General features: G+C 35.3%; 1 protein-coding gene across 1 annotated transcript in view; it reads right to left on the bottom strand.

Annotated features, from left to right (window-relative positions):
- Window positions 1-4,639: 4,639 nt before the first annotated feature.
- The window catches only part of Rtc1 (RNA terminal phosphate cyclase 1), a 142,486-nt gene continuing 132,407 nt past the window's right edge, over window positions 4,640-14,718 (bottom strand). Inside the window, exon 7 of the mRNA XM_090410288.1 lies at window positions 4,640-4,813. Coding sequence (XP_090266414.1) covers window positions 4,663-4,813 — 151 coding nt within the window. The 3' untranslated portion in view covers window positions 4,640-4,662. The remainder of the gene's footprint in view (window positions 4,814-14,718) is intronic.

Here is a 14,718-nt window from a genome sequence, read left to right as displayed (position 1 = left end):
GCTATGCAACAAAATTATTACATAAAAGCTGAAATCTCGATTCCCTACACAGCTGCTGGTCCCATTACGACTCGATAATTTTCATGAAGTCATAAATAAAACTTGACCATTCTGAACTGTCTTGCCCATGAAACTGCTCGTTTATGAGGGATGGAGTGAGAAAATCAATCTATCTCCATGTGGTGAGAGCTAAACTTTATTCACTGATGTTTTTAATGGGTAGATTGTATTTTGACAATTGAATTTATCTTCCTTGGAAAAAACTGCAAATCTTACTGCTCACTTTGCCAGGTTGTGCCCATGGAGAGTCTGAGTACAGCAGCTGCAGAAGGCACTGGTTGAGGCTACAATTGAATTGAGGAGTACACACTATGAGTGACAACCCTGAGTTCTTCATCCCTGCTGCATTTACTGTTTCTTTAAATATTTTCTCCCACCATCATCAGTACTATATCCCAGTGACTGTGATTAAACTCTTCACCCAAAATTCTAAATGATTAAAAATGCTCCAAAAGAACAAAAAAACATATCCTAAAAAAGTTCAGTGAAATCAGAATTCCACATCTTTCAGACTAACATCATAATACCGTAATTCCAATAACAGGCACCATCACCTATAGATATCCAAACCTTATGCACTATTTATCACTGAACCACAACTTGCATCCTCTGCATCTCCCCTCAACTTTCCTCATTACATCTTCTATGATGCCTTCTGTAAGAAGGATGGGATTTGTGATTTTGGCAAGTCTGATATTCCATGCATCAGGGGTTTGTCAGCCTTGGAATCTCATATGATCTACTTTGGTTCAAAATTTGAATACTTGATTTTGTCATCTACTGCCTCATCCATTCTCCAAATTCCAACAACTTTGCTGATCTTTTTTGACTAGCTCTGAAAATCTTCAACAATTTCAATACCCACAATTTAGACTGGCTTACCTTTTCCAACCTCGCACACCAAGTTGATAAAGATGCTGAAATGTTTGATCAGCAGCAAATCAAAACAAATTATGCACTGCAATTCCAGGAAATCCTCTTTGATCTCCCAACACCCTGGACCTTTCTGTAACCAGATCTCCCTCCAAATATACCACTGATGTTAGCAATCTCCTTGGCAAGTCTGACTATAACTTTGTCCACATCTCCTTTTGTACAGCTCATTCTTCTCCATTTCTCAGCCTTAGCATGTAGTACTACAATGGCATGACCTCTGGGACTTCCATCCTTGATCTTTATTCTTCAATGTGAAGAATGTGACCTTGGTTCTCCCACACCTGTGCCAAACAGCCCTAGCTAACAATTCAGCTTTCTTTCTGGCCTCACAGCTACGAGATCACCAATATGGATTCTACCATTATCGTTCCACAACAGATCTCATTGCGAATGTCACCCACTTTAGGACCAAGCTATGGAAAAGTTAAAAAGTTGTAATTTCTGATATGTTGAAGACATTCAATCAAGTCTAGCATCATGGTATTCATTTTTCTCTTTGTGAATGGATTGTCAGTTTCCTGTCTGGTCATTTACTGAAGGTCATGGTGGATGGATTTATCAGATTTTTCAATTAATGCTGTTGTAATATATATATATATATATATGGCTCAGTATTGTCACACTTTCTCCTATACAGTGATCATTTGACATCGTATCCTATTCACGGCTTTGCTGATGACAACAAAGCCACGAAGAGGATTGCTATGAATGTACTCTCCATTCCTCTTTCATTTTGAAAACCTTGTAGTGATTAGGGAATGCATGCTTCAGATCTTCTTCTCTAAATCAGTACCTTAAACTCTGATCTTGTTATTCTCAGGTGGGGTTAGGACAACCTGGTGAATGAATTTTAATGTCACCAAAACAGTCCAGCCTTATTTATTTCCAGGAAAAAGACCATGCCTCTTTTTTAATATTCCTCTTGCTAACCAGGAAAGTTTTCTTTTCTTTGGTTACTCTTGCACATCTAATTGAACATAGCATAAGCACATAAGGTCTGTAGCCCTTTACTTCTCTTCTGTGTGATTTCTGCCATTTTATAAAGATCAAATCGACCAAACCTTAGAATACCATTCACAAAACATTTAATTGATGACTTCCTTGAGCTGCTTTCCCACAGACTCACTGTTGCTACATTCTCTCTTCTATAGGCATTTGCCATGGGAAATGCTTCAGCTTCCTGTATTCATATACAAACATAACACTACATACAACTCAACTCTAAACTCATCAAGACAACTTCTCATGCTCTGCCTCTATTTCCTACAGCTTCTGCTCATTGGAAATCTTCCCCATGATTACATTTGGGTCTTCAACTGTAACTGATTTTTTTACTGTTAGGTTTGACAACAAAGAGAAAATTATTTTTACAGGATAGAGAAATAGTGTATTTATGTGACTAAAAATCATCCTTTATGGCATGATAATTAGAAGATTTATATAACAATTATTGAATTTAGCACCACTGTTGTATTTTGTGTGCTTGTGTATAAATATGTTTTTCTCTTTTACAAAAATTAAAATGTTTAGGAATAAAGAAAAGAAAGATAAGCTGTTTTGGAATTATGGCTGAAACAACATAATCCTGCCGACTCATACAAGATTGGGTAACTCATGTTCTTAATAAAGGGATTCAAACCCAACTTTTTCCAACTAAGGGCATTATTAATATAGAATAAGCTATATAGACTATAAAAAAAAAAATAATAAAAAAAAACTCTCTACATCAATCTATACAAGAGTTGGTTGAAAAGTTTGGTAAATTTCCAATAGATGGTGACACAATTCGTTCATTCATACCAGTTTTGGCACCTATCATCTTTTTCATGACCCCCTGGCAAAATTTAGCCACATGTGACACGTCGCTCACGTTTGGCAAACATTTAAAACGACTATATTCGCATATTTTTCATAAAAATGGAGAAAAACGAATTTCATGCAGTGATAAAACACTTATTTGAAGAAGTGGGCAGCCGTGCAGATCAAAGCCAAGTTAGATGCAATTCATCGGGGACTCTGCACCAGCATTAAAGACTATTTATTTTTGGATAAATGAGTTTAAATGTGTTGCAAGTCCATCGAAGATGAAAACGCACTCCGGACGCCTGACTGAGTTCGGTACGAAGGAAATTATTGACAAAACCCATGGTATCTTTATGGAAGAACGCCGAGACTGTAGGCATCTCAACTAAATGGGTGTATAATATCCTGCATGAAAAAGCTGTGTGAGCGATGGGTGCCAAGATTGTTGACTGTTCATCAAAAATGCATGCGAAAAGACATTTCAACACAGTGTTTGGCAATATTTATCGCAATTCATAGGATTTTTGGTGTTGATTCATGATTATAGACAAAACTTGGATCCACCACTACATACCTGAGTCCAAGCAGCAGCCAAAACAGTGAACAATGCCCAGTGAAAGAGCACCGAAAAAAGAAAAGACCGTTTCGTCAGCTGGGAAGGTGATGGCCACTTTTTTTTTCTTTCTTTTGGGATTCCTAAGGAATTATGAAATAAAATTTGTAAAAGGGTAAGACAATAACAGGAGGCTATTATGCATCATTGTTGAACCATTTAAAAGAAGAACTGAAGAGAGAAAAAAAAAAAAACAGCCAAAATTGGCACACAAAAAAGTGCTCTTTCATCACCGGCCGTCACAATGGTAAAATTGCACGAATTGAGGTTCGAATTGGTTTCACTTCCACCATATTCTTTGGACTTGGCCCCATGCGACTTATTATGCTGGCTTGGTGGAAAAAATTTTTCTTCAAACGAGGATGTGTCATCTGTCAATGATTATTTTGCATTATTTGACAAATCCTATTTTTTAGATGGGATGAAAAAATTTGAAACTCACTTGACCAAATGTGTAGACCTCGATGGAGACTGTGTTGAGAAATAGAGGTGATTTTTTCCAAAAAAAAGTGTAACTTATTTTTTTACCAAACTTTTCAATCAACCCTCGTATGTATAAAAATGAATCATCTCATTGTTTAACTTGAGATGATTCAATTTGGACACAAATAGTGATCACTAACTGCAGTGAGTTTACTTGGTCTTGAACAGCAGCTATATATACATGGTTGCTTTAAGTTAGAATGCATTGGTTTACCTTCAAACAAAAATCAATATTAAACACACTTGATAGTTATGAACACTATAAGTATAAAATATGAATTGGAGTAATTCATGTAGTTTGTGCCACTGCCATCCTAGTTAGATGTATGAGGGCTAACATTAATTATAGAGGAATAAATGGTTACTGTGGAGTGCAGCATTTTATAGAAATTTTGGAAAATTGCTGCATGCTAAGAGACATGATGATTTTCTTTTCCCAAAGAATGTAACCTTCTTTGGGAACACACATAAGCATTCATCCAGCTTATGAAACCTATCTGTAAACTGCGTGTTCTACTGCCCCTGAAAGCCCTGGGAGTGTCACATAATAATAAAGGTTCATTGCATCCTAGATGGGATTCAAAGCAAAGTCTTTCCAAGCAAAGGGCTTGGCTTATGCAACTGAGCTTTAGTGGCTCTCATTCAGAATCACTTCTTGTAAAGAGAAAAAATGTTCTTTAACGACTTAATGAAATTTGATGTGTAATTTGAAATTTCAATAATAATGAATAATAGACAGATAAATGAGGTTAAAAGTTTTATTTATATCAAAAGGTACGTCTTGAAAAATTTGTGAAACCAGTTCCAATATTGGTCAGCATAGCTTTTATGGATCCACTGCCATTTGTTGGGTACACACAATCAATCTTGAAATTTCTTTTTTGTATAAATTCTTTAATGAGGCGTAGGAATTCTTGCCTACAAAAGCAAAATTTATTATTTACACTAAAAAGAGAATACATATTAATTAAGCAAAAAAATTAGTATTCACTGACAATGAAATTGCTATCTTTTATTCTACCAACTATTCTTACAAGTAACATTTATATGGTAAGAAATTTTGTTCCACACTTAAACTCTAACATGCTGTAAGGCAATGCAACTTAATGATGTGGAGTTATACTGCCTAGTGATGTATTAAACTTTGCAAAACATTCATATGTATATGTATTCATATGTCTATGTTGGAGTATGATTAGAGATGCTGCTCTCCAGGGTAGGCTTTTCACTATATGCAGATAAATCTTTGCATTCCAACTGCCTAAAAGACTCAATATTTTCTTTCCACTTATACTTTGACATTGAAAAAATATATTAAAAGAAAAAACCCAAAGCAGACTTGTAATACTATGAGCTGTACACAGATGCTGAGGATACAGCAGAAAATGATGCACTGGAAGAACAAACTTAATTCTAAGAATGATAATCCAAAAGAACTGATGTATTTTTAAAACTGCTAGTTTGTGAGTAGGTCTGATTTCTGGACTTCTGCATTTAGGAATTTTAAGTGCAATTCCAAATCAATAAAACTGCTAGTTTGTGAGTAGGTCTGATTTCTGGACTTCTGCATTTAGGAATTTTAAGTGCAATTCCAAATCAATACACTTATATACTTGGGTACAAAATACAGAACAGATGTGAATCAACTTCATTTTTTCTGAAAACATAGAACAATTAAAAAAAAAAAATTGTATTGCAAGTTTAGAGTTAAACTGAATGGATGATGGCCAGTCAAGTATTTCAACAGCTTTTGAAAAATGTAGGGAAAAATTACTGATGCCAATCATGAACAGTGGGCTTGGAATATCAAACAGAATATGTGTAGTAAGTTTTACTGCTGTATTAGGTTAGCAAATGTATTGTAAGTGACAAGAAAGTCTTGTTTAAATCTTTTGCCTAAGAGTAAACAAAGTTTACACATCTTCACAACTAGTCTACTTGCAGAGAGAGGCTTCTGATCTCATAATTGCCTCAGTATTCCATAATGCAAAGGACTACTACCCGGGCTAGTTTCAACCTTAAGGTAGGAGCCAGACTCAGGAAGATACCCAAGTTAAATCAATGCAGAAGCCATATTTTCTATATACTATACTAGTAATTAAAAAAAAAAAAAAAGTACATCATATATTAAATCAAGAAAAACCTCACTTAACGCGAATTTGATGTGTGATAATCAGATAGCGCAATTAAGTGAAATGATACTATTTCCTGCTTTAAGTGATTAATCATTTAATGCGAATTTTTTATGTTATGCAAAATTTTTTGTCACCAATCTGCAGCAAGCAGCAGCACTTGGCAATGTAGTGACACGTGGCAGTTAACTCCAATCTCTCATCGCAACACGTGCAAATTATGTTCTCTTGCTCAATTACTTTTCCTTCATTTTGCTTCGACCCGTGATATGGAAAAGAGAAAGACTGATAAATAAAGCAGCAGTAATAAAAAAAGAGAAGTAATTATATTAGAGAAAAAGCTTGAAGTCATTAATGATCTCCTTAAACTAGAAGAACAGTGGGCATATGAAGAAGATAAGGAGCACGAACAAGAAGAGAATGTTAGGACTAAGAAGTTAACTGCAAAAGAACTTGAGCTATTAAATGGATAAGAATCCTATTTTGTTTTATAGCCAGTAAGTGAAACTCACGATCGAGGTAAAGTGATTGCTAGCTATTGCAAGTTGAGCACTATTCAAACATCTTTACTTAATTTTTTTGCAAAAAAATAGCTCAATTAAATGTTTAGACATTAAATAAAAATTTAAGCAATTATTTTTTTTATCAACTTTGATGATTTTATCATCTAATATAGCTTATTTTTTTTTCAAATTTACGTTAACTGATGGATGAATTATAATTATTCTTGTTTATCATGGATTAAGCAAGGTTTTCCTGTACTAAAGATTTTTTTTTTTCTATCCATTATTCAAGTCTAAGCAAAAAAAAAAAAAAATTGTGAAGTATCTTCCTGACTGGATAGTGGCATTTACCATAACATTTTCTCATTATGGGATACTGCAACTGATGTGAATACAACTACACTAGTAGAACAAAATTATTCAATATAAGTTTATCTGTCCAGCTCATCACTATACCAGTTTTGTTTAATCTGTTTTTAATTTCCAAATTAATTTGCTAATCTTCAAAAAATTATCTAGATAGCAAGTCGAGTGTCAGCAAACAACATTTGTGAGCGAAGTATCTTCACAATGAGTCTACTTGTATATAGAGGCTGTTGACTTCACAGCACTTGCCTTAGAATCCATAAGTATTCACTTGTGAACATACTTTTATTATTATGTAACACCTCAAGGGAGGGCTCCTACTCTACAACTCTCTGTCTCCACCAACACCATCCACCGCTGACCACCACCACTACTATTTTCACTGACAATCACAAACATCCAGCCCACGGTGGGATTCGAACCCAGCCTTTTGGGTAGAGAGCAGATACGATAACCACTCAGCCAACAAAAAAAAAAGGCTTAGTTTTTACTAGACTTTTAAAAGTTCTAGTCAGTGACTAGAATTGAACTTGCGATGCTCTTCCTTCAGGCAGTCTAGTGTATTTAAAGAAAATGCCACTTCCACAGAGCCAAACTTTTTTTTTTTTAAATATATATCTTATACTACTTCTGTATATGTGCAAACTTTGTTTGCTTAAACTTGGGAACGATTACAATGAGAATTTCTTGTATAATGTCATTATACTTTATAACCAAGTAAAATAAGACTTTCAACAACTCTAATCCAGAGTATCTTAATAATGTGGTGATATACTATTTTACAACTTATATATGGAAATTATGCACCTTCTTTTAACATCTTCCTGATGTCTAGCTCCTCCCACTGATAAAACCTCAGTCTAGGTAGTGACCATTCTCATAATGAAGATTTACAACTTATATATGGAAATTATGCACCTTCTTTTAACATCTTCCTGATGTCTAGCTCCTCCCACTGATAAAACCTCAATTGAGGTTGAAACCAGTCTAGGTAGTGACCATTCTCATAATGAAGATACTTAGTGCATAATCTCTATTTGCTTACTCGTGGCTAAGGATTAAAACAATGTAATTTCTTGTTAAATATAATGCAATGAATTTATCTTGCTCAAAATTCTCAGAATAAAAGAAATTAATTTAATTCTTATAAAACGTATTACTGAGAAATGATGACTTTTAGTGAAATGATTATGAATGGGATAACTAAAAAACAAATACACGAGCATATTAAGAATGTAGCTAGACAATTCTGTCAGAAGTATTCAAGATAATGAGCTAGACAACATTCCAACAGAAAGAAATACATCAGATTCTCAGGATAATACACAAGGGTGACTTCTCTGAAGTCTTTGAGCACTTAATTCTAACATCAATGTTAGAAAACTTTTGATTTCTTGCAGCTTCTGTTCCTCCTTCACAATATATATATATTGTTATGAACATATGCTCTGCAATCTCACAGTATTTGTCCTCACTGAAAATGTCTTACACAACTGATTATGATATTAAATAAGCATGCAATATCAAATCACACATTATTTTAGCTTGATGAATGATGCAAAATTTCATATTCAAATTCTTGAAGTTTTTAAGTTTTTTTTTTAAACAGATTCACTAGCATCACTTTTTCCATTTTTAAGCAGAAATAGGCCATTTGCCAATTCGAAAAATTATACTGAATCGTTAAAGCTCTTTTTTTTAAGAAGATGTTGAACTGTTCATGAAATCCCAAAGCACACACATCTATTTGTAGATTTATTATTATGAGAGACCTTCATAATAACAGTGATGTGGCATCCCCTCAGCAAGAGGATGCCACATCACTCACCAGCTATCGTACCTTTTTCTTGAATTCAATCACACTAACTGTACTGACTGCTCCAATCAAGTACCACTAAAATCTAGCTTTCACCCCCTTTTTGATTGCATTCAATCTCAACTTCCATGGTTATTTCTGAAGTTTGTAGCTGTTTGTGTATCTATCATATCCCCTCTTTTCTCTTCTCCTGTTTGCTAACATCTACACTCTACAAATTCTTGATCTGTTCTCATAATCTACATTCCACTGTCGCAGTATCATCTTAAACGCTCAGCTTTTCCCCCTTTCCACTGTATCTGCACCACTTCAGAAACTAGACAAGATCTGCTTTATAATCGCCCATGAGATCATATCAACCTTGTAAAGAAGCAAAAATCACTTCTTGAATGCATGTCAATGTTTGTTTTAGCATTCCAGTTATCCTCTGAGTAGTATTTGCAATCTTTGCTATTCTCCTCATGACCCTAGCCACAATGTCTCTCCATTTTTTTGTCTTTTGCTGCAGCAGGGCCAACTCCAAAGTAAGTCTAATCTTTTCAATCTGATCCAACCATCTTGGCCATCTTTTTTTTTTTTTTTTTTTTTTTGTCCTTCTGCTTTACCCTGGACAATAAGTTTTTCCAGGTTGTCATTTTCATGTCTTGAAATGTGTCCAAAATATTTGAGAATTCTCTCAACATCCTTCTCCAGCAGCACCACATCTTGAAGCTGTTTATCTTGACCATATCTTTCTTGCTGAGTGTCCAAGATTCAGCTCCATAAATGAAAATCGAAAACACCAAGCTATTGACCAGTCTTGATTAGTGGTGATAGAAATGTTTGTCTTTCCATATTTTCTACAACTGCACCATTGTTGACCCTACCATGATAATTCTTTTAATTTCTGGTTGATATCTACTCATGGTACTTATTAGAGTTCGAAGGTAAATGAATTCATCCACCTTCTAGAAGTCGATGTTGTCAGCAAAATTGTCATTTTCATTTATTTATTTTGTTTTATCATGATTAATTCTTAAAAACCATATTTCAGGCTTTCTTATTCAACTCTTTTAATGAGAGACTCTAGTTCTCCTTTGCTGCTGGCAATAAGAATGGTATTGTCAGCATACCCAAGATTATTTAACTTTTTCCACCAACTGAGAAACCACTGTTGTGTCTGTTAAGTGCCTTTCTCGTAATGTATTCTCCATAACGATTGTATAAATCAGGGCAGAATATGCATCCTTGTCTCTCACCTTTCTTGCTATTGAACCACTGATGTTTTTGCATCCATCTTCACAACAGCCTGTCAGCAAATTGTTTTAAAAGTTGTATCAAGTGTTCTGGGATGCCCATTTTACTTGGTATTTTCTACAGGTCCTCCCACCTGACAGTAATCAACAAAGCACAAATACAAGGGAATATTAAATTTTCGAGCCTTTTCACCCAAGTGCCTTAGATATTAGAAATTAAATTTCTGGTTCCATGTCCTTTTCTAAAACTTGCCTGTTCTGCAGGAAATTGTTGCTCAACATATTTTTTAAGTATTTCTTTATTGCCTATACTGGTCCTTAAATTTCAAGTTCATATTTACTAAAACTAAGAATCCTAGCCTGATTGGAGTCTTCCAGCATAATACTGCTAATATAATAAACCATTGTAATTCTTGTAGATAAGCTTATACATTGGTTACACAGCTGACCCTTGAATAAAGCCGATCCCCCCCCCCACATTGTTCGAAAATGTGAGTATAACTTTTAACTACTAATAGGCTACTGTTGACCAGAAGCCTTACCGATAACATAAACAGTCGATTAACGCATATTTTGTATGGTATGTATGTATGTATGCATCATATCCTATATTCTTACAATAAAGTAGGCTAGAGAAAAGAAAATGTCATTAAAAAAAATCATCTTTCAGGGAACCCTGTAACCTCTAGGAGCACATCCCCTGGGTGGCAGATAGGGAAGCCACCAGAGATGGTGGAGTGCTCCGAACATATTAAATGAGAATTCGTGGCCCAACAATCTTGATTGTAACAGAAATGGCACTCCCATGGTCCCCTAGCTGGATCTATCCTCTTCTTTGCTATTACATACTTCAGGGCTATTGAGTCTTTCCATTTCTGGCCTATATCTATGTCCCCTCTGAAATCTACTCTTTCTTCTTCAACATATCCTATTCCTCCTAGGGTTTAAATTTGGAAGAAGGCTAGTTCCAAATATCCATTACCAGGTTAGTAACCTGATATGGAGAACATTAGTCTAATTCAAAGCTAATAGTGAAAGGTAATCGAAATAAACAAAATCATAAGGAAGTGAAAAAACATTGAGAATACTGTACTGTATTTATAGATACGTAGTCTGTTTACAAGATGAATCATATGTCTACCTACATCAATATTGTCTTATGATACAAAACACTGTACATGTTATATGCATTACACTACACTCCAAAAATAAAAAGATAACGTGAAAAAGAAATTATTCATATTTATTTACAGGTATAACGATTCATGCACTGATAATGTTTGTTGTAATGGTAGCCTAGCCTATACACTAATGAATCAGTATAAAATTTATTTTATGAAATTACGATTTAATACTGCATTTTTACATTTGTCTACATATTTCTTGACTGCAAATGACCATGTACCATCTGTAAGTGTTTGTGTGTGTGTGTAAGTTTTGATAAATTTTAACTTTTTATAATAGATTTGTGTGCACTTTATGGTAGTAAATGATGAAATAGGCTAGTATCTACATATATTTTATGCATTCATGACATACCTAACTTTTCTCGATATTTCTAAGCTAAGCAGTTTGTCTGAGTATTTTCAAACTGTCACAAATCTCAAAAAAATTTCCAATATCTTTATTCATAGAAAACCATGTATAAGCGGATACAGCACAGTTCAAACATGCGCTCTTCAAGGGTCAACTGTACATGGCTTTTAATTTTTCAGGAAATGAAAATGTATACTAGAACATTAATTATAAAAAACTTGAATTAATACCTTCCTATATATTGGCAATGTTACATTGCCATCATCAGGGATCACAATAAAGATGTGCATGCAGGCACCAACACTGAGCAAATGAGGCTAAATAAAGGCAACAGAAGTCGGGCCTAGTCCTAAACAGTGCTACCTTGTGGACTAAATTGGGCTGAAGTTCTTAAAATGTATGCTTCTCAGATTTGGAGCAGTCTTATACACCCAAATTGGTTGATGTTTGGAAAGTTTTTCAAGCAGATTCGATGAATAGTCCTTCATGCTTGTATTTGCTGTAGTGTAATAGAGTGGCATTCTTCAAGCATATCCTATAGTTGGTGTCCAAAGCATGGTCAGCAAGTCCTCAATTGTATATTGGTGGAACCAGATATAGTCCTTGTGTTAGGATATCCTGTATTGGCTGTAGTAGGACAGTTTACAACTGCAAGGGACCTGGTAGGTTTAGGGTATGTAGCTGGTCTGGTGGAGCAGATAAGAGATGCCAATTTTTTTATGTGGTCTGTAACTGGTTGTAAGGTCATACTTCCTTAGGACTTTTCATTTTTAGGATCTCTGCTTTTTTTGGGGGGGGGGGGGGGGGGTTGCTGTCACATGGTTTTATTTTTTATTTTGGATTACCCTAAGCCTGAAGCAATTAGCACACTTGCACGTGGCCATAACTTTTGCAATATCACCTAAGAAAATTCCTGGACGAAATAATGATACAAGTTGAATGCAGTATCCAAAGCCTTTCAAGACCACATCACCACATTGAATGTAACCTGTTCTCACCCAAGCTAAACCACCAAAAAGTAACCTATCAAAAAAAGAATTTGAGGCTCTGCAAGAGATAAAAAGCAACAACAAAATAATAGTTACCTAAGCAGATAAGGGAAATGCCACTGTGGTTTTAAACCAATCAGATTATTCAGGTAAGTTGCCTCTTCACTACTAGATCCTTCTACCTACCTCCCTATAGACTATGATCCCATCAGCACACGAATCACAACACTTCATAGGCTCCCTTTTCCTCAGATATATAGACTACCAAAAATCCATCAAGAGACTGTCCCCTTACGTCCCATTGTGGATGGCACTGATTCGCCCTCATACAAATTAGCCAAAGTGCTCACACAACATACTGGTAACACCTTCACATACAAAAAACTGAGCCCACTTTAAAGACAGTATAGAAACTTCACATTCGAACACACTGACATAATGTTCAGTTTGATGTCTACTCCATATCTAAGACCTCATCCAAGTCATATTTCTTCCCGATATCTTGGCCCTATTTCAGTTCACCATGAACCAAGGCTGTTTCATTTAGGAAGGAAAATTTTACAAGCCAGACAGTGGTTTTTTTTTGTTTTTTTTCAAAAACCCATGTTTTTGAAAAGTGGATTTTTTCTCCCAGAAACTCTGGTTTTCATCCCATAAACTCAAGAAAATTGACCGTGGCCGTCTCTTCATTGCGTGCCACTTTATTAGTGATAGCCTTTGGCCAGCTATCTGTGATTGGGTACCATTGGAGATTGAACTGCCCTATCAGGCTCCAAAAGTTAGATAGGGCTAAAATAGCCTCACCTACTCCTTTTTTGGGAATAAAAGGCATTAACTGATGAGCTGAAAAATCCTATATAACAGGGCGAAATTAATCTGTTCAGATAACAGAACCTTAACTACTACACTTAACCATACCCTTAACACTTTCTTAGTCAATGGCTACAATCCTCAAAAATTCCAAAAATAATAAAACTATGTAACAGCAACCCCCACCTCTTCAAAATGGAGATTACTCAAAATCTATCATCAATCCATATAACCAGGGCACATCTGAAAAATTAAAATCCTCAAGAAATATTGACCTTACGAGTTACAAACCACATAAAAAATTGGCATCTCTTATCTACTCCACCAAAGACCAGCCACATGCTCTAGACCTACCAGGAGTATACCAGGCTTCTTGCAGTTGTAAACTGTTCTACTACAGCCAATATCAGGATATCCGACCACAAGGACTATATCCGGTTCCACCAACACAGCCACTCAGACTTGCTGATCATGCTTTGGACACCCACTATAGGATAAGTTGAAGAAGGCCACCATTACACCACAGCAATTCTATGAAAGACTATTCATCAAATCTGTCTCAGTTTTGATAAACTTTCCAAACCTCAACAAATTTGGGTGCATAAGACTGCCCCAAATCTGAGAAGCATACATTTTAAGAACTTCAGCCCAACGGCCAATACAACCCAATTTACCCCACTAGAGGGGCACTGTTTAGAATTCTAGACACGAATTCTGTTGCCTTTATTCAATCTCATTTGCTCAGTATTAGTGCCTACATGCATGTATCATTGCCTTTTTGTGTTCCCTGAGAATGGCACTGTAACACTGCCAAAATACAGGAAAGTATTCAAGTTTTTTTTTATAATTAATATTCTGGTATATGTTGTCATTTCCTGAAAAATTAAAACTACCAATAAACTAGTGGATATGTCAATATAGCAAAGTGTGCAACTTTGCATTTACAAACATCAAACCAATACCCATGTTCATGTATCAACAATTCAAGCCTATTTAAATCATTATGTACAGCAGCTGCATTCTTGATTACCCTGCCTATCTTTGAATCCTCAGCAAAAAAAAAAAAATAGTTGTATGTCTTCTGTCAATTCTTCTAATGTCATTAATATAAAGACTTTATAACAGAGTATACCACTGGTCACCTTAAGTTTTGCATACTCAATCCAGGACAGAGAATCTATACTTTGCCACAAACAGCATGGGTTCACTAAGGGAAGGTCACGTTTGAGTAACGTTTTTAATATCTGTCAGCCATTCTCTTATTCATATTAATAGTTTGTAATCCAATCCTAATTCCTCCAACTTACATCCTTCCAGGCTGTATTGTCAAAAGCCTTAGCAATGTCTAAAAGTATCATGATGTACTCATTCCCTTCGTCTAACTCAACCACCATAACATAACAAAATAAAATGCAGGGCTCAACAAATATGGTCAC

This window comes from Typopeltis vanoorti, chromosome 20 (genome assembly GCF_054136105.1).
Source record: "Typopeltis vanoorti isolate ZY-2024b chromosome 20, IOZ_Tvanoo_1.0, whole genome shotgun sequence".
Taxonomy (NCBI): domain Eukaryota; kingdom Metazoa; phylum Arthropoda; class Arachnida; order Uropygi; family Thelyphonidae; genus Typopeltis; species Typopeltis vanoorti.
This window is presented reverse-complemented; position numbering and strand designations above follow the sequence as displayed.